Here is a 25,000-nt window from a genome sequence, read left to right as displayed (position 1 = left end):
AAAATTACCCAGATACCTTTAAAATAGTACTCACAGAATTTATGCCTTCTGACTGGGCTCATATCTGTAATCCAAGCCCTTTGGGAGGTCAAGGCAGGAGGTCAGGAGTTCAAGACCAGTCTGGCCAACATGGTGAAACTCTGTCTCTACTAAAAATACAAAACTTAGCTGGGCGCTGGGGTGCATGCCTATAGTCTCAGCTACTCAGGAGGCTGAGGCAGGAAAATCGCTTGAACCTGAGAGGCAGAGGTTGCAGTGAGCTGAGGTTGCACCACTGCACTCTAGCCTAGGAGACAGAGCGAGACTCTGTCTAAAAAAAAAAAAAAAAAAAAAAAAAAAAAATACACCTTCCTAGTACATATTTGTGTCATTCCCCTTCACTACTGAACCCAATCATTTCTGCTAAGGGCTGCAATAGACCACACTGAACCAGTTTCTACTTATATTGGAAAATAACCAAAATACAAAAGGTTCCATTTCTCCTCCTATTAGGACCAAGGGAAATAGTCTACAGTTGCAGCCGAAACCGTTTAACCACACATTTCCTTCTGTTCTGATAAGTGCTCATTCCCTTCCATAGTGTGCATTTAAAACTCCACCAATGGCACCAAATCAAACAAGTGACTATGACGACCTCTGCTCAACCCCTCACAAAACCTATAAACAATTTATTTGATCTCAGCGAAATCTGATTTACCATTATCTCTCATGAAGATTCCCACCCATTCCTTCTGACAGGAAAAGGAAGTAGCATGCAGTGGGGGCTGTCATTTCACATATCAGCACACTTCACTTTAAATTCTAATCATGAACAGATCTTTTCTAATAGCAGAGAAAAGTCAACTTCACACCACTTTAATTAGATTTTATAACATTCATCAATGATTTATATTCTTTAGAAATGAAGATTCCACAATCTTTTAGCTTATTTTTTTTGTTTGTTTTTGAGACAGTGTTGCTCTGTCACCCAGGCTGGAGTGCAATGGCGTGATCTCGGCTCACTGCAACCTCCGCCTCCCGGGTTCAAGCGATTCTCCTGCCTCAGCCTCCCGAGTAGCTGGGATTACAGGTGCACGCCACCATGCCCCGCTAATTTTTGTATTTTTAGTAGAGACAGGGTTTCGACATGTTGGCCAGGCTGGTCTCAAACTCCTGACCTCAGGTGATTCGCCTGCCTTGGCCTCCCAAAGTGCAGGGGTTACAGGCATGAGCCACTGTGCCTGAACAACTTATTCATATTAATGTCCATAGTCAAAAATAGTTTTCTTATAAAATTACTAAATTTTATTAAAAGCCTATTTATTATTTTTTTCTTTTCTTTACATGAGCAAGGATTTCAGAAATCAATATATTTCTTTATAAATATTCTTTCACGACAAAGAGAACCAATGATCTGTTTTTGGAAATTTCTAAATAGTTTCAGCAAATGACTAAAATTCTTTGTTTTTTGAGATGGAGTTTCACTCGTCGCCAATGCTGGAGTGCAATGATGCGATCTCGGCTAATTACAACCTCTGCCTCCTGGGTTCAAGGAATTCTCCTGCCTCAGCCTCCAGAGTAGCTGGGAGTACAGGCGCCCACCACCATGACCCACTAATTTTTGTGTTTTTAGTATAGACAGGGTTTCACCATGTTGGCTAGGCTAGTCTCAACCTCCTGACCTCAGATGATCCACCCGCCTCAGCTTTCCAAAGTGCTGGGATTACAGGCGTGAGCCACCGTGTCCAACCAGAAAATGACAACATTTTTAATCAAGACTAGTGTCTGTAATTATGATTTTAAAAAATTTAGACAATCCTAATGATTTATTTAGATGTTCTCATTTAAATAAATACAGTTTTATGTGTAGATCTTCAAAGGAAATGGTGCTTTCATGCATTCATGAATACCAAACCTCAAAGTATAAAGAAAATAAAATTCTGTCTCTTAACAGTTTGGCATTTTATAATATAATTCAATAATGTTATTTAATACACAGTGAAATGCTCCCGTCAAAAAAAAAAAAGGCATTTAAGCACAAAGACAGTTTTTCACTGAAAATGATGATTCCATATTTCAAACTTTAAAAGAAAAGTTATTAGAATACGAAGTAGGGATTAAACCCATTGTCCTAGAACAATGAAATATTTTATACAAAATGGATTTAAAATGGGTAAACAGATGAAGCTAACCATACATAAGAAAAACAATACTTTATTTTTCCAAAAGTAAAATATCACAAATATGTTTGAGACTTTACACAAGGTTAAAAAGTGACTATAGTCTCACATTTTGTGTTCTTTTGGAAAAGGGAAAAGCTAGTTAAACACAATTTTTAATCATCTCAAGCTCTAAATATAAAGTATTTGTGATGTTATATCCAATCTAAATCACCTTATTTTAACATTCTGTAGCTTTAAATTTCCCATCATTCATTCAGTAGAGCTTTAGCAAAAACATGTTTGTACTATCAACTGTGGTATTACCTATACAATGGGATATTACTTGGTCATAAAAAGGAATGAAATGTTGATACATAAAACAACACAGAATGAACCTTGGAACCATAATAATAAGTGAATGAAGCTAGAAAAAGGCCACATATTATATGAAATGTCCAGAAACCTGGCGGGGCGCGGTGGTTCATGTCTGTAATCCCAGCACTTTGGGAGGCCAAAGTGGGCGGATTATCTGAGGTCGGGAGCTCGAGACCAGCCTGACTAATGTGGAGAAACACCGTCTCTACTAAAAATACAAAATTAGCTGGGCGAGGTGGTGCATGCCTGTAATCCCAGCTACTCAGGAGGCTGAGGCAGGATAATCGCTTGAACCCGGGAGGCAGAGGTTGCGGTGAGCGAAGATCCACTATTGCACTCTAGCCTGGGCAACAAGAGCAAAACTCCGTCTAAAAATAAATAAATAAAATAAAATAAAATAAAAAAGAGACAAGTCCAGAAAGGTAAATCTAGAGCAACAGAAAGGAGAAAAGTAGTTGCTAGAGGCACAGGGGAGTGATAAATGAAGTAACTACTGCTATGTATGGGATTTCTTTATAGGGTGATGAAAATGTTTTGAAATTAAATAGTAATGATGGTTGCAGAAATCTGAATATGCTAAAAATCAATGAACTGTGCACTCTGAAAGAGTGAATTTTATGGTATGTGAATTATATCTTAATGAGCTGTCATTTTTAAAAGTTGCTGCCAGGAGTGGTGGCTCACCCCTGTAATCTTAGCACACTTTGGGAGGCCACGGTAGGAGGATTGCTTGAGCTCAAGAGTTCGAGACCAGCCAGGGCAGCACAGTGAGACCTCATCTCTATAAAAAATTCAAAAAATCAGTGAGGTGTAGTGTCGCACACCTGTAGTCTCCGCTACTCTCTGCAGGCTGAGGTGGGAGGATTGCCTGAGCCCAGGAGGTCGAGGCTGCAGTAAGCCATGATCACGCCACTGAATTCCAGACTGGGCAAGACTCTGACTCAAAAACAATTAAAACAAAAGAAAAGAAAAATAAAAGTTTGCAATAATTTTTATCTATTACATTTAGGTGACATCTATGAGATATTCAAATAAAGATTTTGAGGAGGCAGTTACATATGGGATTCCAGCAATCTGAGAACAGATCTGGGCTAATGTTATAAATCTGGCAACCATCAACAATGCTGTGGTATTTAAATCCAGGGGAAAGGAAGAGACCCCCGGAGTAAGCAGGGGACAAGAAGGGGGCCAAGGAAGAATCTTGAGGAAGTACAACAAATTCAGATGCTGGGTAGAAGAAAAAATCCCCAGCAGAGCAGGCTATGAACAGTCAGTGAGGAAACCTGTAAGGAGCACAGTACTTACAGGTTTAAGTTATAGGCCCCCATTTAAAACTTCCCCTTTGTTCGCAGCATCAGATGGAGTTCAGAAAACCTACAAGGGTTTGGGCTTACAGACACGTTTCGACAAGACCAGAAACTTCCCAAAATTCTGTGTAAAAATGTATGTTTTTGAGCCCATGTGTATTTTTCTTTTTTTTTTTTTTTTTGAGATGGAGTCTCGCTCTGTCACCCAGGCTGGAGTGCAATGGTGTGATCTCAGCTCACTGCAACCTCCACCTCCCGGGTTCAAACAATTCCTTGCCTCAGCCTCCTGAGTAGCTGGGATTACAGGCGCCTGCCACGACGGCTGGCTAATTTTTGTATTTTTACTAGAGATGGGGTTTCACCATGTCGGCCAGACTGGTCTTGAACTCCTGACCTCGTGATCCACCTGCCTGAGCCTCCCAAAGTGTTCAGATTACAGGCGTGAGCCACCATGCCTAGCACCATGGGCATTTTTCTGATGCAGTCTATTGCTTTCATTAGGTACTCCAAAGGGGTGTGCAAAGCAAAAAGGATTCAATTATGACAGAAAAACTCCATTCTTCCCTTTCCCTCATAGACACAAAGATCTTTCTAACACACAGCCTGAGATGGTAAATGTTCTTCATTTAGTAAATGAACGAAACTTCTTAAGTAGTTAAATGCTACTAATCCTATGTTTTGAAATTTAAGTATCAAAGGAAGAACCTAAGTCAACTTTTCATTTATTAACCTGTAAAAACAGTTCTTTGAGAGTCTGGAAGGTACTTATTCTATGAATATCTAAATTTGGAATAAGCAGTGGCATTCTTAAATGTCATTTCCTCTACAATACTATATAACTTATAGAAAAGATCATTGTTTCTAGGTATATAAGAGATAGAAATTGAAGGTACAAAGGGATGGCAGAGTCCTCTTTATTGAGTGATTCTAAAGAAGACAACTTCAAGGCAATTAAAACAGAGTAACTATAGATTTGCAAACAAGACCCCCATGCACATCAGTACTGAGTCATAAAATCAATATACACAGAAACCAAGTGTCAAAGCTATTGACAAAAGAAGTAGAAACTTCACTGTCAAAAAAATCCCTTTCAATTGGAAGGATATCTCACTTCTCCGTAATAAGCTTAAATACTTGTGACTCTAGTCTATAAATTTAAGTATTAAGAAAACAGGAAGAGGGTATGAACATTCATTACTCCTTAGGTTCTCAATAAATATTTAAATACTGATTAATAGAACAGAAAACAGCTAGAATTTTTTCTTGTAAGTTTCCTATAGTAATTTCCATTTGAAAAGATCCACCTATTCAACAAATAGTTTTTTTAAGATGGCAGGCTCGCTCTGTTGCCATGGCTGGAGTGCAATGGTGCATTCTCAGCTCACCGAAACCTCTGCCTCCTGGGTTCAAGCAATTCTCCTGCCTCAGCCTCCCAAGTAGCTGGGATTACAGATGCACGCCACCTCACCCAGCTAATTTTCCTTTTTTTTTTTTTTTTTTGAGACAGAGTCTCGCTCTGTCGCTAGGCGCCAGGCTAGAGTGCAGTGGCACGATCTCGGCTCACTGCAATCTCTGCCTCCTGGGTTCAAGCAATTTTTCTGCCTCAGCCTCCCAAGTAGCTGGGACTACAGGCGCTCACCACCATGCCCAGCTAATTTTTGTATTTTAGTAGAGACAGGGTTTCACCATGTTGGCCAGGATGGTCTTGATCTCTTGATCTTGTGATCCGCCCGCCTCGGCCTCCCAAAGTGCTGGGAGTATAGGTGTGAGCCACCACGCCCGGCCTAATTTTTGTATTTTTAAGTAGAGATGGGGTTTCACCATGTTGGTCATGCTGGTCTCTAACCCCTGACCTTGTAATCCCCTCACATCAGTCTCCCAAAGTGCTGGGATTACAGGCATGAGCCACTGCGTCTGGCTAACAAATGTTTATTACCTGTTAACTATGTGCAGGAAATGCTTATAAGGGCAGCGGGGCTATATGATGAGTTCAAAGAAAGATTAATTTCACCCACCCAAAAACAGAGTCCAGAATTACAAAAGCACTGTGCTCATTAACTTGAAGTTTTTACTTTTTAAATGGTTTTATTTTATGTGCAAATAATGAACAGACGTTGTACCCATAATTTCTACTTTCCAAAATCAGGAGCTTTTTAAAAGAAAACCACGTAACTTTTAAAAGGCATTGGGATTCCTCTGCTTCTAGATCATTGGTAGGCTAGAAAAATAAAGTTTGCTCTACCAGGAATCACAAGTTGGAACTGAGTATTCTCCAAAGTGGAAATTCTAGAGTGTAGTGTTACTCCAAGCAAAGATTATTCAGTTCTCATCCCCAACATCCAAAACTACGTATCCGAAGGGTTAGACCAGGTCAAAACAGTCCAGCATAATTAGGCTTCATCAAATATCATTATGCTCTTCTGAGATGCAAATAAACCAAAACAGGAAATACTAAAATCAAAATAGTATTTGACACTGTCATACAAATTGTTATTTCCTTGTCGTATCCCCCCTTCTATAACATTAATAAAGGGAATATTTTACTGCAAAGAATATTTTATTTTATACATCACTAACCATGAATTTTTGCCATTACTTATTATACAAATACTGCCCTGTGCCATTATCCAAATGGAATAAGCATTTTACATCCACAATTCACTTCTATAGTTATAAGCAGAATTTTCATGATTTACATAAGTACATCTGTCAGTGAAGATTTAACACTAAGATGCAATGTAACATCAGTAATATCTGATGTTTTATAGATGGCAATGTAGAAAAGATATATTTTAATCACTTTTCATTTAAGTGACCTTATGTAAAAAATAAACTAATAATTTGGCAGTTCCAAGTGTCCAAAGGGCATTTTCAAATGCACATAAAAGAAATGGTTACAGAGATTTTACGAAGCGTCTTCCATAACCACATCCTCTTGCAACTGCTGTACCATTTTCTCTTCCAAATGCTTCCCTTTACCTGCAAGAGGGGCTCGGATGAGATGGATGTTTTGCTTGACTTCTTTGATATACTGAACTTTCTGTAGCTCTTTATTTTTCTTCAGTCTGTTCATTATAAATTTAGCTTGGCGTTTCTGTTTGATCTCTTCAACTCTCTTCATTGCATCAATAGTTTTATTCCATAGCTCTCGCTGGTATTTGATAGGTTCATTTCTATGCTTTTCAAATTCAAATGAATTATCCACTGTAAGCTCTTTACCAGCTGCTTTCCGGAATGCTTTGGTCCACCTAACTTTGCAAGGATTGCACTTCTTTTTAAAGTTTTTATGACATTTAGATTTACAAAATCTGAATACCTTGCAATCGTTGCGTATGAACATCATCCCGTGGCCAGGGTAGATGGGCCCGGAACAGAAATAACACTTCTCGATACACATGTTGAAGCCGCGTGGGTCCCCACTGACCAAACGCCAAGCTTCGGAGGAAGTGACTAACTTAAAGTTTTTAATGAGGAAGAACTGAATACATAAAAAAAAAGAACTGAAGGCCAGGAACAGTGTCTTATGCTGTGATCTCAGCACTTTGGGATGCTGAGGTGGGCAGATTACTTGAAGTCAGGAGTTCAAGACCAACCTGGTCAACATGGTGAAATCCCATCTCTACTAAAAATAAAAAATTAGCTGGATGTGGTAGTACACACCTGTAATCCGAGCTACTCAGGTAGCTGAGGAAGGAGAATCACTTGAACCCAGGAGGCGGAGGTTACAATGAGCCAAGATGGCGCCACTGTACTCCATCCTGGGTGACAGAGTGAGATTCCATTTAAAAAACAAAAAAATGTGAATAACTAATGTGATGTCATATTCATGAATGAAAAGACTACAAATGACAATTCACCCCAAGTAATCTTTAACAAGATTCCAATGAAATATCAAAATAATGTATTTTTTAGAATTTGAGAAGTCTACAGTTCACATAAAAGAATCAGAGCAGCCATAAAAAATTCCAAAAAGAATAATTTTTTGCCCTTTCAGATACTAAAACATATAACATAATCAGTTTGTGGCAGTCAGTGACAATTTAATGGAACAGAAACAAAAAATTCAAAAATGAAATCAAGTATATAAATACTTAATATATGAAAAAGGCAACACTTAAAATCAATAGTAAAAGGATATTTTATTTAACCAGTGGAGTTGAAAAAGCTGGCTAACCAACCACATGGAAAAGAATAGTTTAGAACAAAATTAACATAACTAGCCAAAAATAATTTTAAAAAGTTCACTAACAATCAAATATATTAAATCAGAACAAGATAACTATTTGAAAACAAATATTCAAATAAATTGAAAAACATTTTAATAACATGTATCAGGAGGGATAACAGGTTCTATTGTCCGGGGGAATGTAAACTGGCTAACAATTTTGGGAAGGCATTTTGGGGAATACGTGTGCATTTTCCTTTGACCTAGCAATGCCATGTCTGTGAATGTATCCTAAAACTTAATCAGAGATGTACAGAAAATATTCTATTATAAGGATGCTCATTCTCAAGGGATTTTTGTAAATAATGGCAAATGATCAGAAATAACCTAGACACCCAATGATAATGAGCTGAATAAACAAAGTTCCATATTGAACACTGACCTTTAAAAAGCTGCTAGAGACCACGCATGGTGGCTCATGCCTGTAATCCCAGCACTTTGGGAGGCTGAGGCAGACAGATTATGAGGTCAAGAGATCAAGACCATCCTGGTCAAAATGGTGAAACCCCGTCTCTACTAAAAATACAAAAATTAACTGGGCGTGGTGGTGCGCACCTGTAGTCCCAGTTACTCAGGAGGCTGAGGCAGGAGAATCGCTTGAATCCAAGAGGTTGCAATGAGCTAAGGATTACACTACTGCACTCCAGCCTGGCAACAGAGCAAGACTCCATCTAAAAAAAAAAAAATGCCTACTAGAATCTTGGCAGCTCTGCTGATCCCTCACCACCAAAACCAAGCATCCCTCACCACCAAAAACAAGCATGTTACACGAGATGTTTACATTACGCTGTTAATGGGAAAAGACACCATAAAATACTAGGTAAAGAACACCATTAAGCCTACACATACACACACACACCTGTCATTATTTGCCATTGTTATATTCTATCAAGGCTATATGAACACTGAATTAGTAAACACTAAACCACTGTTCCTAGGGGAAATACAGAGTTGGGTTCCTTCTAGCCTGACATCTTCCTCAACTGATCAATACATAATCTTGTTTTATGTATGCTTCTGTTCAGACACCATCTTCAATACATATTGCTGATTCACTAACACTGAACTCACAGCCGACAGCACTGTTAACTCACAACTGATGGGAACTTATCTAACATACATATTTTCTCCATAAGGCATATCACAGCCTTCTTGCATTTAAGGAACACTAGATAGCACTTTAACACTATGCTCTTGGGCCATTTTAAACAGTGAAATCACCAACAAAAAGCACAAAACGAAGAACATAAATAGACCTCGAAAAAGACATGTATTTACAGAATAAAAGCTGAGACAAGAAGGCAGTGCATCACCTTTGTTCCACCTCAACTAGGAACATGCTCTGAATGTGACTCATTTTTTTAGCCACTCTGTACATGTTTGCAAATGTCACCAATGATCCTCATTCTTTGTGGATTCTGCATCTGCAAATTCAACCACTACAATTTCTTTGTAAACTCAAACTCAATACTCACAGTGCTTTCACAGTGATTCGCAAATATGCCCATCTGTGTTGTATTGTATTTATTTATTTAGAGACGGGTCTCACTCTGTCACCTAGGCTAGGGTCTCACTCTGTCACCTAGGCTGGAGTGCCGTGGTACAATTACAGCTCACTGCAGCCTTTACTTGCTGCTTCTCAAATAGCTGGGACTACAGGTGCATGCTACCATGCAAAAATTAGCCAAGCTAATTTTTAAATTTTTTGTGGAGATAGTGGTCTCGCTATGTTGCCTAGGCTGGTCTTGAACTCCTGGACTCAAACAATTCTCCCACCTTGGCCTCTCAAAGTGCAGAGATTACAGGCATGAACCACCATACCTAGCCATAAATTTGTTTGTTTTTGAGATTAAGTCTTGCTCTGTCGTCTAGGCTGGAGTGCAGTGGCACAATTTCGGCTCACTGCAACCTCCACCTCCCTGGTTCAAGTGATTCTCCTGCCACAGCCTCCTGAGTAGCTGAAAGTAAAGGCACCCACCACCACACCCGGCTAATTTTTATATTTTTATTAGAGATGGGGTTTCACCATGTTGGCCAGGCTGGTCTCAAACTCCTGACTTCAGGAGACCTGCCCCTCTTGGCCTCCCAAAGTGCTGAGATTACAGGCATGAGCCATCGTGCCCAGCCATGTATTTATTTTTGAAAGAAAGAAAATATTATCCACTATGCTTATCTCAAGACAGCATGGCAAGAGTGAAAACAAAATATGCTTTGGAATTGAAAAAAAAAAGTTTAAATTCTAGCTATTAAATGTGTCTGAGGCAAGGATTCCTTACATACAAAATCCAGTCTAAGTAATACTCCTTCATAGGTGATAATTAGACAAGTCAATGTACATAAAACATATGAAACATAGAGAACATCACAGCCACACTGATAGTAATTTCTTTTTTGTTTGTTTGTGTGCTTCTGCCCTGTGGCAGCACCAAAAGTAATTTCTTTCCAAAGTAGAGACGCTGTTTTTTTTTCCCTAACAATGAAGAGTTGTTCCTACCCACAGACCAATGAATCAGCAAACAGTAATAATGGGATGGCTGTAAGCACCCAAGAAAACAAGATATTCCACTGAAGAAGTATGTACCCTGTTGTTTGCTGTACACTGTTGTTTGCTGTAATCATTTCTGTAGTCTTCTATTCAACAGGTTACTTTAGAAGATACTTGGTTCTGATTCATCCTCCTTTAGCCACACGCAACTCCTTGTTCATAAATGCACAGTCAGCCACTTAACTGCCAGATAATCTCTACAGTCATTCAATTTTGTTTGCCTCTGAATCATAACTGGGTTGCATGTATGTGTAAAAATAGTTTCTTCTATAGTGATTTAATGTAATGTACCAAACTTCCTACAGTTCAAAAGAGAAATCATAAAATGAAAAACTAAAGAATGTGTCTGAAATTTAATAGACTCTGTGTGTGTATATAACATATAAATACATATTCAATAAATGGATACTAAACTCAGACTTTTGTCAAGAATAAATTAGGCCTTTTCAAAAAAGGTCTGGAGTGCAATGGCATGATCTCAGCTCACTGCAACCTCCACCTCCCGAGTTCAAGCGATTCTCTTGTCTTAGCCTCCCGAGTAGTTGTGATTACAGGTGACCACCACCACACCCGGCTAATTTTTTGTATTTTTAGTAGATACGGGCTTTGTCATGTTGGCCAGGCTCATCTCAAAATTTTGAACTTCGGTGATCCACCCACCTTGGCCTCCCAAAGTACTGGGATTACAGGTGTGAGCCACCACACCCAGCCTGTATTTTTCTTTTCTTAAATGAAAAGCTGAGCCAAGATAAATTCTGACTTTTGCACTTCAGTTGTAGCCCCCATTTCCTCTGAAACGATGTAAAAAGGTAAAAATCTATCAGCTAGATTCTCGGATAAAAATACTGCATCCAATAAACAAGAGGATACTAACAAAAAAGGAACATTTGTAGCACACACACAAGAAGAGCTCTATTTGAAATATTTGATAGCAGAAATTAAGACTCAAGAAAAGGCTTTGAAGATAAAGTAGAGGAAATCTTCTGGAAGGCAGACCAAAAAGATAAAAGAGACAATAAGAAAATAAGGTAACAGGATCATTTCTGTGGGTCTAACATCCAATAGTAGGTGTTCCAGAAAGAGAATGGAAAAAACACAAGAAAGGAAGTCATCAATTAATATAAGAAAATTTCCTTATGAAGGACATAGTTGCCATACTGTAAAGGACTGGCAAGTACCCGGCATAAGAAATGACTGTGGACCTACACTAGGTTACATCACAGATAAATACCAAAACATGGAGACAAAGAAGATTTTACAAACTTCCAAAGGGGGTAAAATGGTCACAAACAGATCAGGAAACAGTATGACTTCAGAGATTTTCAACTGCAACATTTAAACCAAGACAATGAAACAAGGCCTTCCTAATAAAAATGATCTCCAACTTCAAACTCTAAAACAAGAAAAACTTATGATAAAGTATGATGGTAGAATAAAGACACTTCAAACAAGCAAGGACCCTGTTATCCACAAAGAGACCATAAACTAAGAAACAGGAAAACAGAAAAATTGAAAAAGAACCCCCCCGCCAAAAAAAGAGGCCACTCACAACTGAGGATGAACATAGAAGCCAGCATGAAAGCAGTACACTGGATGTAGAGGACAATCACTCTAGATTCAAGAGACAGACATTCTGAGGATGGTCATCACCAAGAGCCTGAGGGCAGAATGCCCAAATATAAGCCTTCTCCACTGCTGGGACCAGCTAAGGACACTTACTAGAGCTGACAGAGGTGATGTGCTTTGCTTTGACTTACTCCTGTAAAAAGGTAGGTCTGGAATGGGATATCAATTTTGATAAAAGAATTTTTTAAAAAGGATAAAAGAAGGTAGGTCATAGTGAACTTAGAAGCAGAAAATACCAGAGCAGCTAACTCTCTCTGACCATATTCCTCCAGCTCTCCAGCACTCTGAGAGCAATGGTTTTATAGTGTGCCAGACGCCCTTACTCCAGTGTGAGCCCTAGGTTTCCCATTATCCACTCAAGACTCTGCTCACAAACTTCCTCAGGGAGGCTCTTAAAAATTCACAGAGAAGTTGAATCCAGACTTGACCCTGCGATTCCCTTCAGCTCATATTTTAGGAACTACATCTGAAAAGTGACATTAGAGTCCTTTGTTTACACAGCCATGAAGTCTGTGCTTCCTATTTTCATTAAAAAAAAAATTAAACAATGCATTATTTAGACATATATGCATAGGACATATTTAAAATGAGAAAAGGGAATAAATACATCAATCAGGATAGTGATTATTTTGTGGGTGTAGAGGGGTTGAGGGTTTTTCTTTTTTTGTTTTCTGAGATAGCATCTTGCTCTGTTGTATGAACACAGCTCACTGCAGCCTTGATTTCCAGGACTCAAGGGATCCTTCTGCCTCGGCCTCCCAAGTAGCTGGGACTACAGGCCTGTGTCACATCTAATTATTTTATTTTTTGTAGAGATGGGGTCTCACTTTGTTGCCCAGGCTGATCTGTAACTCCTGGGCTCAAGCCATCTTCCCTCCTCAGTCTCCACAAGTGCTGTGATTATAGGTGTGAACCACCATACCTGGCCAACTGTGGAGGCAGTGCTGTTTGATAGAAATATACAATGTGAATCACAAATACAAGCCACATATATAACGGTAAGTTGTCTAGTAGGCATTTTTTTTTTTTTTAAAGAGACAGGGTCTTGCTCCTTCACCCAGTTTGGATTGCAGTGGCACCATCACAGCTCACACAGCCTTGAACTCCTGGGCTCAAGCGACCCTCCCACTTCAGCTTCTCCAGTAGCTAGGACTACAGACACATCCCCCACCATGCCCAATCATTAAAAAAAATTTTTTTTATTTTGTAGGGATGGGGTCTCACTATGTCGACCAGGCTGATCTCGGACTCCTGGCCTCATGCAATCTTCCCACCTTGGCCTCACAAAGCACTAGGATTACAGGGATGAGCAACTGAACCCAGCCTAGTAGGCATTTTTTAAAAAGTAGAAAGAGGTGAAATTAATTTTAATAATGTTATTTAACACAAAACATCTAAAATTTTTAACATGGTATCAATATAAAAATTATTGCATTATTTTGAATCAGGCAAAGTTACTCAAGCCTACAATCCCAGCACTCTGGGAGGCTGAGGCGGGTGGATTGCTTGAGCTCATGAGTTCAAGACCAGCCTGGGCAACATGGGAGGATGGCTTAAGCCTGGAAGGCAGAGGTTACAGAGAGCTGAGATCATGTCACTGTACTCTAGGTTGAGTGATAGAGCTAGAACTTGTCTCAAAAAAATACACATATATTGCAGTATGTCACATTATTTTTTTCATACCAGGTTGCAAAATCTGGTTTGTGTTTTTTGACATACATCACATGTGAATTCACACTAGCCACATTACAAGTGTTCAACAGCCACAAGTGGATTGCATAACAGCTGCCGTACTGAACATCACAGTTTCAGGATACATATTTCTTTAATTATTATTCCTAAAATGTACATGGTTTTATCTATTCTTTGTAAGACATGTGTAACAAATGAAAAATTACTTAGCAGAATTCCTAAAAGGAATATGCATCAAATACAGTAGTATCCCCTTAGCCACAGTTTTGCTCTCCATGGTTTCAGTTACTCCCGGTCATACTCCAAAAATGTTATATGAAAAATTCCAGAAATAAACAATTCACAAGTTTTAAAATATACTCCTCTCCAGGGAGGTGAATAATCTATTTCTCTAGCACATCCATGCTATATAAGCAATATGTCCATTAGCTGCTTAGTAGCCATCTTGCCTATCAGATCAACTGCTGCAGTATGGCAGTGCTTATGTTCAAATAACCTTCAAATGTTCAAATGACCTTCATTTTACATTACAGTATATTGTTATTAGTATTCTACTTTATTTTTTTAAAGTTTCTATTTTTTTCAGAGACACGGTTTTGCTCTATTGCCCAGGCTAGAGAGTCATGGCTCAATCATAGTTCACTGTAGCCTCAAACTCCTAGGTTCAAGCGATTCTCCCACCTCAGCCTCCCAAACAGCTAGGACTACAGGTGCATGCCAACATACTCAGCTAATTTTTAAACTTTTTTATACGGACTCATTTGTAGGGTCTCATTATAATACTGTCCAGGCTGGTCTCAAACTCCTGGACTTAAGCAATCCTCCCGCATTGGCCTCCCAAAACACGGATTATAGTTGTGAGCCGTCTTGCCCAGCCATGTTCTACTTTATTATTAGTTATTGTTGTTATTGTCTTACTGTGCCTAATTTATAAATTAAACTTTATCATAGTTATAGATGTATAGAAAAAAACAGCATATATATAGGATTTGGTACTATCTTTTTTTTTTAATTCTATTTTTTTTTTTCTTTTTTAAGATGGGGTTTCACTATGTTGGTCAGGCTGGTCTTGAACTCCCGACCTCAGGTGATCCGCTCGCCTTGGCCTCCAAAGTGCTTGGATTACAGGCGTGAGCCACCACGCCCGGCCGGATTTGGTACTATCAACAGTACAGGAATCCCCTGAGAATCTTAGAATATATGACCCTGGATAAGGGGAGACTACTATAATAAACGCATTGAAAAAGTAAAAAATGTAGGCTGGGCATGGTGCTCATGCCTGTAACCCTAGCACTTTGGTAGGCAGAGGTAAGTGGATCACTTGAGTCCAGGAGTTCAAGACCAGCCTGGACAACACAGACCCTGTCTCTACAGAAAACTACAAAAATTAGCTGCCCATGGTGGCACAGGCTTGTAGTCCCAGCTACTCGGGACATTCAGGTGGGAGAATCGCTTGAGCCAAGGAGATGGAGGGTGCAGTGTGCCAAGACCCGTCTCTAAAAATAAAAAAAAATAAAAAAGATGACTTTTATTTCACCATTACTTTTAAAATCTTAATTATGAAACAATTTTAAATTTTGAAAGCTATAAAGAACTTATATAAACTTAAGACAGTAATAGTTAAACCTGAGTGAAATAGTATTAGGGAGAGAGTTAAGAAATGAAGGAAGCTGTTTGAGTAGGGTAGGGGCTTCTTTAAGCAAAGCGAGTTCAAAGTAAAGGCACAGAGATGGAGACGCCAAGTGATCCACTGACCCCGGACTCCCAAAGTGTTGGGATTACAGGCTCACACCACCACGCCCAGCCAAAGAATTGATAAGTCATTTTCAAGCAGCTTGAATCTAACAAAAAACATTATTTACACAAGCTAGAAAAACAACTTCAGTTAAAGGTTAAAATAAAACAATGAATGTTAAATGTTGTTTTCCAATAATCAAAATGAAGTTTAAAAAGACTATATTGGCCGGGCGCAGTGGCTCATGCCTGCAATCCCAGCACTTTGGGAGGCCGAGGCAGGCGGATCACGAGGTCGAGATTGGCCATCCTGGCCAACATGGTAAAACCCAATCTCTACTAAAAATACAAAAATTAGCTGGGCATGGTGGCGCGAGCCTGTAATCCCAGCTACTTGGGAGGCTGAGGCAGGAGAATCACTTGAACCCAGGAGGCAGAGGTTGCAGTGAGCCAAGATTGTGCCACTGCACTCCAGCCTGGCAACAGAGTGAGACTCTGTCTCGGAAAAAAAAAAAAAAAAGATCATATTAAGTCTGAGTGCAGTGGCTCACACCTGCAATCCCAGCAATTTGGGAGGCCAAGGTGAGTCAATCACCTGAGCTCAGGAGTTCCGGACCAGCCTGGCCAACATGGTGAAACTCCATCTCTACTAAAAATACAAAAATCAGCCAGGCACGGTGGCTGGTGCCTATAGTTCCAGCTACTTGGGAGGCTGAGGCACAAGAATCGCTCAAACCCTGGAGGCAGAGCTTGCCGTGAGGTGAGATGGGTGTGTGTGTGTGTGTGTGTGTGTGTGTGTGTGTAAAAAAAATCGGGAGAGTAACTTGATGAACCAAATACTTTAAATAAGGCTTAGGAAGGTGGTATGCGGAGTTTGCATCAACTTACCTGATGATTACTGATTAGCAGTAGTGTAGTATGCAAAGAGCAGACTCGGAAGTAAAAAAAAAAAAGTCGGTCTGGGTCCTGGCTCTACCAAGAAACAGGTAACATGACTTCTGAAGATTTACTTAGCCTCTCTGGCCTCAGCTTCCTCTAAAATCAAGCTATCACCAGATGTGTTCTAAAATCAAATACTTCTTCTGTACAATGCAGTATTAGAGAATTAGTGACAATGTAAACCATTTAGCACAGTGCCTGGTGATGGTGATCACCATAAAAACTGCTTTGCAGTTCTTAAAAAGCATTTAAGATAGTCCACGGGAGGCCAAAGAGGGAGGATCACTTGAACCCAGCTGGGAGTTCAAGACCAGACTAAGTAACATAGTGAGACCCTGTCTCTACACAAAGTAAAAAAAAAAGAAAAAAAAAATTAGCTGATGTAGTACCATGTGCCTGTAGTTCCAGCGAGGTGGAAGAATCGCTTGAGCCTAGGAGGGAGAGGCTGCAGTGAGCCATGGTCATGCCATTGAATTCCAGCTTGAGCAACAAACAGAATAGGACTGTCTCAAAAATAAATAAAATGGCCTGGAGTTCTGAAACATTCACAAATTAGACAATGGTGATGGTTGCACATTGTGAATATATTAAAAACCACTCAGTGTCTGGGTGCAGTGGCTAAAGCCGGTAATTCCAGCACTTTGGGAGGCCGAGGTGGGTAGATCACCTGAGGTCAGGAGTTCAAAACCAGCTTGACCAACATTGTAAAACCCCATTTCTACTAAAAATACAAAAAATTAGCTGAGTGTGGTGGCGCATGCCTGTAATTGTAGCTACTCAGGAGGCTGAAGCAAGAGAATGACCTGAACCCAGGAGGTGGAGGTTACAGTGAGCCAAAATCGCACCATTGCACTCCAGCCTGGTCAAAGAGCAAAACTCCGTCTCAAAAGAAAAAAAAACAAAAAACCATTCAGTTGTGTAATTGGTGAATTAAGATGCTGAATTTCATTTCAATTTTTAACTTTATGTAATATCTTGATATTTTATAAATAGCTTTTTAAAAAAGTGAGTATAGTCACATTGAGAAGATGTGCTAGGAAGAACGAAAAACCTTAATTCTCTCCTTCTGGTTGAAGAATCAATTAAACTTAGGTGGATGGATGAAGAGCATTCCAGGTTAAGAGGGATAAAGGAGGCAGAGATGATCCAGGATGGATAAATGCATTCTGCAGATGTGTATTAGGGGAGGGAGAGCTGTAATTTCTCCAGTACCACTACCACCACCAAAAAAAGACTTGAACGAACCTTTAAAATCAAGAGTCTTCACATGAAAATTAAGATTTCATGCTGGTACAACTGGACATCCACATGCACAAAAATGAATCTAGATACAGACCTTATATGTTCCACAGAAATTAATTCCAAATGGACCATAGGTCTAAATATAAAAGACAAAATTGTAAAACTTCTAGAAGATAACATAGGAGAAAACCTAGGTGGTCTTGGCTATGACTTTTTAGATACAACACTAAAAGTGTAACCAACTGCCTGAATTTTCCTTTTTTCTTCATATCCAGTGTTTTCATACAGAACATTCAGGAGGGATAGTTCAACCTTGGCCAATACAGTTAAGGAAAACAGGAAATCTTATTGAGGTTTTTTGTTGTTTGTTTGGAGATAGAGTCTCACTCTGTCGCCCAGGCTGGAGTGCTGTGGTGTGATCTCTGCTTACTCAAGCCTCTACCTCCCAGGCCCAAGAAACTCTCCTGCCCCAGCCTCCCAAGTAGCTGGAACCACAGGCATGTGACACCATACCTGACCAATTTCTGCATTTTTATTTATTTATTGAGACAGAATTTAGCATGTTTCCCAGGCTGGAGTGGGGTGGCAAGATCTTGGCCCACTGCACCCTCTGCCTCTCAGGTTTAAGCGATTCTTCTGGCTCAGCCTCCCAAGCATCTGGGACCACAGGCGCCTGCCACCATGCACGGACAATTTCTGCATTCTTAGTAGAGACAAGCTTCACCATGCTGGCCATGCTAGTCTCGAAGTCCAGACCACAGGTGATCCACCTGCACTAGCCTCCCAGAGCGATGGGACCATAGGCGCAAGCCATGGCACCTGGCTCAGTAAAAAACGGCCCAGAAATGTCTGGATAGCAAAGGGATGGAAACTCAGGACTAAAGAGCTGGTGTGAATAATCAATATTCTAAAAAATAATTTAGAGGGTTCTCCCAAAGGGCTCATTATTTAGAACAATGTTCTGCAAGTGAGGCCACACAATTATTAGAGACTATCATTGTTGTTATACAGAACTTTGAACATCTACTACACGGGTGGAAGATTTGTTTATTTGAAAACATCTAAATTCTTCTAATGTAAATGTCAAAGTCACAAGTTTCTAGGCCATCCTTTTGTTTTATTCTGAAGATTAACCTGCCTTTACATCTGATCTTTAAAACACAAAAGGCTCGGTACTGGCTGCATACATGGGTAAAAGGTTTTTCATCCACAAAAACAACCCTCCAACCATTCCCAGACTCAGCCCTTTCCTTCTTAGGACACATGGTACAGCCTGCATCAGAGTCCTGAAAGCACAGCAATACTGCCAAGAGGCACATTTTGTTTTTTTAATACAGTTTCCACACATGGCATGGAAGCACACTTCAAATGTTATTTAAAATTCTTAGTTCCTAAATACACAATAATTTGAGGAGGCCCAGCTTAAACTGAAAAGCTTGTGATAGATAATAATTTCCAACTGTTTACATTGTATACTTTCATAAAAATAGGTAACAACAATTAAACTCCACCATATCATTGTCTATTACACTTGAGCTTGTCTGTAGCTTCCGCTCCTCTATAGAAAAATATAAAAAAATAATATTGAAGAAACAGTCTCTGCATCTGAAGGTAAACAGCATTTTTATGCTGTTAAAAAGAAATTACAATGTTTTCTTCCCTGTAAGATGAGGATCATAAAAGTATTAGTCCATGTATGTATGCATCAATTAGAACACTACCCGGAAAGGGCATGAGGGAACTTTTTGAAGCAATGGAAATATTCTGTATCTTGACTTTGTGGTGGTTATACTACTGAACAATACATAGTTGTCACAGACTTGTATACTTAAAACAGGTGAGCTATGTTGTATGTAAATTATACCTCAATAATGATGATTGAAAAATTACAAGTGAAAATGGGAAGCAGTAAAACTAGAGCATAGCAGTGCTACAAAGAAATTAACATCTTCAGTCAAGAACATTTCAACAGTCTTTAACCTGGCAGCATTTGAATTAATCATTAAAAAGAAATGATGGGTACACGCCTGAATACCAGCACTTTGAGAGGCCGAGGTGGGTGAATTGCTTGAGTCCAGGAAACTGAGACCAGCCTGAGCAACATGGTAAGACCCTGTATCTACAAAAAAATAAAAAAATTACCTGGGCATGGTTGCACATGCCTATGGTTCAAGCTACTTGGGAGGCTGAGGTGAGAGGACTGCTTAAGCCAAGGAGGCAGAGGCTGCAGTAAGCCAAGATCATACCTCTGCACTTCAGCCTGCGTGACAGAGAGAGAGAGATACAGTTTAAAAAAAAAAAAAAAAAAAAAACAGGCCAGGTATGGTGGCTCACGCCTGTAATCCCAGCACTTTGGGAGGCTGAGGTGGGTGGATTACCTGAGATCAGGAGTTAGAGACCAGCCTGGCCAACATGGTGAAACCCCACTTCTACTAAAACCACAAAAATTAGCCAGGTGTGGTGGCGGGTGCCTGTAATTTCAGCTACTTGGGAGGCTGAAGAAGGAGAATCACTTAAACCTGGGAGGCAGAGATTGCAGTAAGCCAAGACTACACCACTGCACTCCAGCCTAGGTAAGAGAGCAAGACTCCGTCAAAAAAATGCAGAAAGTAGAAGCAAGAAGGGAAAGAGTGAAGGATGCTCTTCTCAGACATATATATTTCTGCCTCTGTCATTTGGAACATAATATAACTCAGGAAAGGTCATGTATGAGAATTTCACCTTTACACCAAAATGGAAATAACGCAATTCAAAAGAAGGGAAAAAAGGACTACGTAATCTTTCAAGTGCTTCAGAGGTGCATTTACCATGTATGTAGATTCATGTAACTCTAACTGGAAGGTACTATGACATACTAATTTTAAAACATTTAAATTATTTATTTATTTATTTATTTTTTATTTTTTGAGACGAAGTCTTACTCTATTGCCAGGCTGGAGTGCAGTGGCGCAATCTCGGCTCACTGCAACCTCCACCTCCTGGATTCAAGCGATTCTTCCACCTCAGCCTCCCGAGTAGCTGGGACCACAGGCACGTGCCACCATGCCCGGCTATTTTTTGTATTTTTAGTAGACGGGGTTTCACCATGTTGGCCAGGATGGTCTTGATCTCTTGACCTCGTGATCCACCCACCTCAGCCTCCAAAAGTGCTGGGACTACAGGAGTGAGCCACCGCACCCAGCCAAATTTTTTTTTTTTTTTTAGACAGAGTCTTGCTCTGTTACCCAGGCTGGAGTGCAGAGGTGCAATCTCGGCTCACTGAAACCTCTGCCTACCGGGTTCAAGTGATTCTCCTGCCTCAGCCTCCCAAGTAGCTGGGATTACAGGCACAGGCCATCACACCCAGCTAATTTTTTATATTTTTGGTAGCGGTGGGTTTTCATCATGTTGGCCAGGCTGGTCTCGAACTCCTTACCTCAGGTGATCCGCTCGCCTCGGCTTCCCAAAGTAATGGGATTACAGGCATGAGCCACCACACCCAGCCAAAACATTTTAATTTTTTCAGAAAGTCAACTTCCTCTCTTGGATTGAAAAATAACTAAAATAAAAACTTTTCTTTAAAAATACAAACCCTTTTCCAGATACAAAGGTGTCAAGTACACACACGCACATATATATATGTAAGCTCGCAGCTACCAGTTCTAAATTTTATGATTCAGTTATTAGATTACAGTGTAACTAAAACATTTTTAAAAACCATATTTCAACACACTAAATGTCAATAACTAAGTGCTATCAATACATATATATATATATTTTTTTTGAGATGGAGTTTTGCTCTTGTTACCCAGGCTGGAGTGCAATGGCACGATCTTGCCTCACAGCAACCTCCGCCTCCTGGGTTCAGGCAATTCTCCTGCCTCAGCCTCCTGAGTAGCTGGGATTACAGGCACGCGCCACCATGCCCAGCTAATTTTTTGTATTTTTAGTAGAGACGGAGTTTCAATTCATATTTTAGTTAAATTCAAATACTTAAAATCCAGATGTGATGAGATATCCATAAAGTTGTCTCAATTTCTCTTGAAGAAAATCACACTCTAAAGCTTTACCACAGAGATCTTTTATTTGGAATGACTGGGCTATCTATAAAGGAGAGGAAACTTCTTGAGCTTAAATAGGGATTTCTCAAAGCTAACATCAAGAAGTCTTGTAAACTCTGCCAAATTGTGGATGGTATATAAACAAACACAATATTTATTTTGGGACAAAGATCCTGCAGGCAAGTATGTAAAAGATTCTAGAAGCAGCAGAGCCATAGACCTTTATTAGAAAAGGCTATTTAAAATAAAATTCTGTCCCCACTCATTAAAACCAATCTTGTTAGATTTTGCTTTGTTATTTTATGCTCATAAAAATAAATGATTTCAAGACTTTTAAGTATAAAAGGTCCAGAAGAAAAAAAAAATACAACTTATCAACATTTAAAAAAGTAGCTACTTTAGTGACATATACCTTATACTTCTCAATGTCTGATGCTAATGTATTTGACTATCAATTAAAATCATAAGCTATAAACAGGAACGTAACAACCACAAAAAAGTTTAATCTCGGGCTGTGTGAGGTGGCTTACACCTGTAATCCCAGCATTTTGGGAGGCCAAGGCGGGTGGATCACAAGGTCAGGAAGTTCGAGATGAGCCTGGCCAATATGGTGAAACCCCATCTCTACTAAAAATACAAAAATCAGCCAGGCGTGGTGGTGGGCTTGAACCAAGGAAGCAGAGGTTGCAGTGAGCTGAGATCGCACCACTGAACTCCAGCCTGGGCATCAAGAGTGAAACTTTGTCTCAAAAAAAAAGTTTAACCTCTCTTTTTCTGAGGTCAATGTAGTAAAAACTAGATAGCATATTCAATTTCCACAGAACAAAATGGTGAACAGAAGCACTGTAAAGTTCATTTTTTTTCTTTTATGAAATGATGTTCATACTCCTTATCTTTGTACCCACAAACTGGGATCACAAAGTACATACAATTGTTATTTCAAAATCCCAATGAAGCTTTATGAGACACAGAATGCATGTAAAAACCATTAATCTGACCGCTCAAGACTAATAATTTATGGTCAACCATAATCATTTGCATTCATTTGAAATAAAAGTAACTGGAAATAAGTCCTAAGAGGAAAGATCAAAGGAACTGGAGTTGCTTGGTCTATAAAATTTTAACTTAAGAATGATTTAAATTCTGATTAGTTGCTTTTCCTTGTCTTTTGACAGCTAAGTTGGTTTAAAGAAGAATTAAGAACATTTTGGCTGCCAGTGTTTAATTAAACACACCAGGATGAAACACTTGGGAAAGATGTAGTGTTCCAACACTGTTCAACTACCTGAAGTGAAGCTTACTTAAGGCATGCTGTAGCACAAATACTCTATCAATCAGCTATAATCTCACCCTACAGAACCATTAAATAGCCTAACTGTGGATAGGGGTTTACAATTTAAAACATATTTTCACATATGCTGGCGCTACATTTAATTCTAACATGAGGCACATGAATAGGGCAGATATATTCTGGTCCTCATTTACATGTTAAAGAAAATAGTTATGATTGTCTTAACTTAAATCTAGAGCTCCTTCTACAATACTGTATTAGTTTAAATCATTTCTGAGAAAGATCCTTATTAAGAACCAACGTAGATAGCTCACCAGAAACCTGGGTAAAAAAGTTTCAAATATATTTGAAGGACAGATTATAAAATTTTGTGCTCTAACTTGGTCATATGTAAAGTATATACTTACGATCAGTCACCCATTACCAGACCTTCCATATGGAAGCCCTTGATTTGAAAATATTCCTACAGCCACATAAGCAAAAGAATGAATAAAAGGACTAATTTCTATGAGCCCATTTTCTTTTCTTTTCTTTCTTTCTTTTTTTTTTTTTTTGAGATGTAGTCTCGCTCTGTTGCCCAGGCTGAAGTGCAATAGCACGGTCTCAGCTCATTGCAACTGCCACCTCCTGGGTTCAAGCAATTCTCTGCCTCAGCCCCTCAAGTAGCTGGAATTACAGGCACCCACCACTACACATGGCTGATTTTTCTATTTTTAGTAGAGATGGGGTTTCACCATGTTGGCCAGGCTGGTCTTGAACTCCTGACGTCGTGATCCACCTGCCTCAGCCTCCCAAAGTGCTGGGATTACAGGCGTGAGCCACCACGCCCAGCCGAGCCCGTTTTCTTAAGTTACAGAACTGTATTTCAAATAAAAGAGAACAAAGAGCTTTTTGTTTCCACTCTACCAGGATTCTAATTTTTTTTGAGTTCACTAAATTTAAGTGAATATTATTGTAGCTGGCCTCCAAGATGGCCTCAATGATCCCAGTCTCTTGGTATCATATCCATGTATAATCCCTCCCTCCCTGTTGAATGTGGGCTAGACTTAGTGACCAGCTTCTAATGAACAGGCTAAGCAACAAGTGACTCAAAGAATAGATAATAAAAGGCATGAAAGTGACTTGAATAGATCATAAAAGGCACAGTGGGCTGGGCGCAGTGGCTCACGCCTGTAATCCCAGTACTCTGGGAGGCTGAGGCAGGCAGATCACCAGAGATTAGTTCGAGACCAGCCTGGCCAAAACGGTGACACCCAGTCTCTACTAAATATACAAAAATTAGCCAGGCGTAGTGGTGTGTGCCTGTAACCTTAGCTACCTGGGAGGCTGAGGCAGGAGAACTGCTTGAACCCCGGGAGGCAGAGGTTGCAGTGAGCTGAGATTGTGCCACTGTACTCCAGCCTGGGCAACAGAGTGAGACTGTCAGATAGATAGATAGATAGATAGATAGATAGATAGATAGATAGATAGATAGACAGACAGACAGACAGACAGACAGACAGATAGATAGGCATGGTGGCTTCACTCTTTTTCTCTCTATGGAGAAGCATGACTAGGAAGTGAAGCCACCTACCAATAGGTAAATCCTTTAGTTCTAGTCAAGTCTTCAGAGACTGCACAGCACCAGGCAAAAGCTTGACTGTAACCTCATGAAAGACACTGAGGCAGAATCACCCAGTCCAGCCAGTCCCAGATTCCTGCAAAGGGGCACAAGGAAACCTTTGGGGGTGACTGAAATATATCTTGAGTGTGGTAGCATTTACATGGGTGCATACATTTGTTAAAACTTGGACTGGATGCAGTGAGCCATGCCTGTAATCCCAGCACTTTGGGAGGCCAAGGT

At 39.8% G+C, this 25,000-nt stretch overlaps 2 protein-coding genes across 3 annotated transcripts in view; both read right to left on the bottom strand.

Moving 5' to 3' along the window:
• Positions 1-25,000, bottom strand: part of CBFB (core-binding factor subunit beta) — a 73,023-nt gene that overhangs the window by 34,542 nt on the left and 13,481 nt on the right. The gene's annotated exons all lie outside the window — the stretch shown is intronic.
• On the bottom strand, positions 5,618-15,870 carry LOC135277253 (probable ribosome biogenesis protein RLP24). The gene has a single exon (XM_064383174.1). It carries the CDS (start codon positions 7,218-7,220, stop codon positions 6,729-6,731), a length of 492 nt encoding a protein of 163 aa, XP_064239244.1. The 5' UTR covers positions 7,221-15,870; the 3' UTR covers positions 5,618-6,728.

Source organism: Aotus nancymaae, unplaced genomic scaffold (assembly GCF_030222135.1).
Source record: "Aotus nancymaae isolate 86718 unplaced genomic scaffold, 86718_ANA_hifiasm-v0.15.2.pri h1tg000030l, whole genome shotgun sequence".
In the NCBI taxonomy this organism is placed as follows: Eukaryota; Metazoa; Chordata; class Mammalia; order Primates; family Aotidae; genus Aotus; species Aotus nancymaae.
The sequence above is the reverse complement of the archived record's forward strand: the minus strand, read 5'-3'. Positions and strand labels throughout refer to the sequence as shown.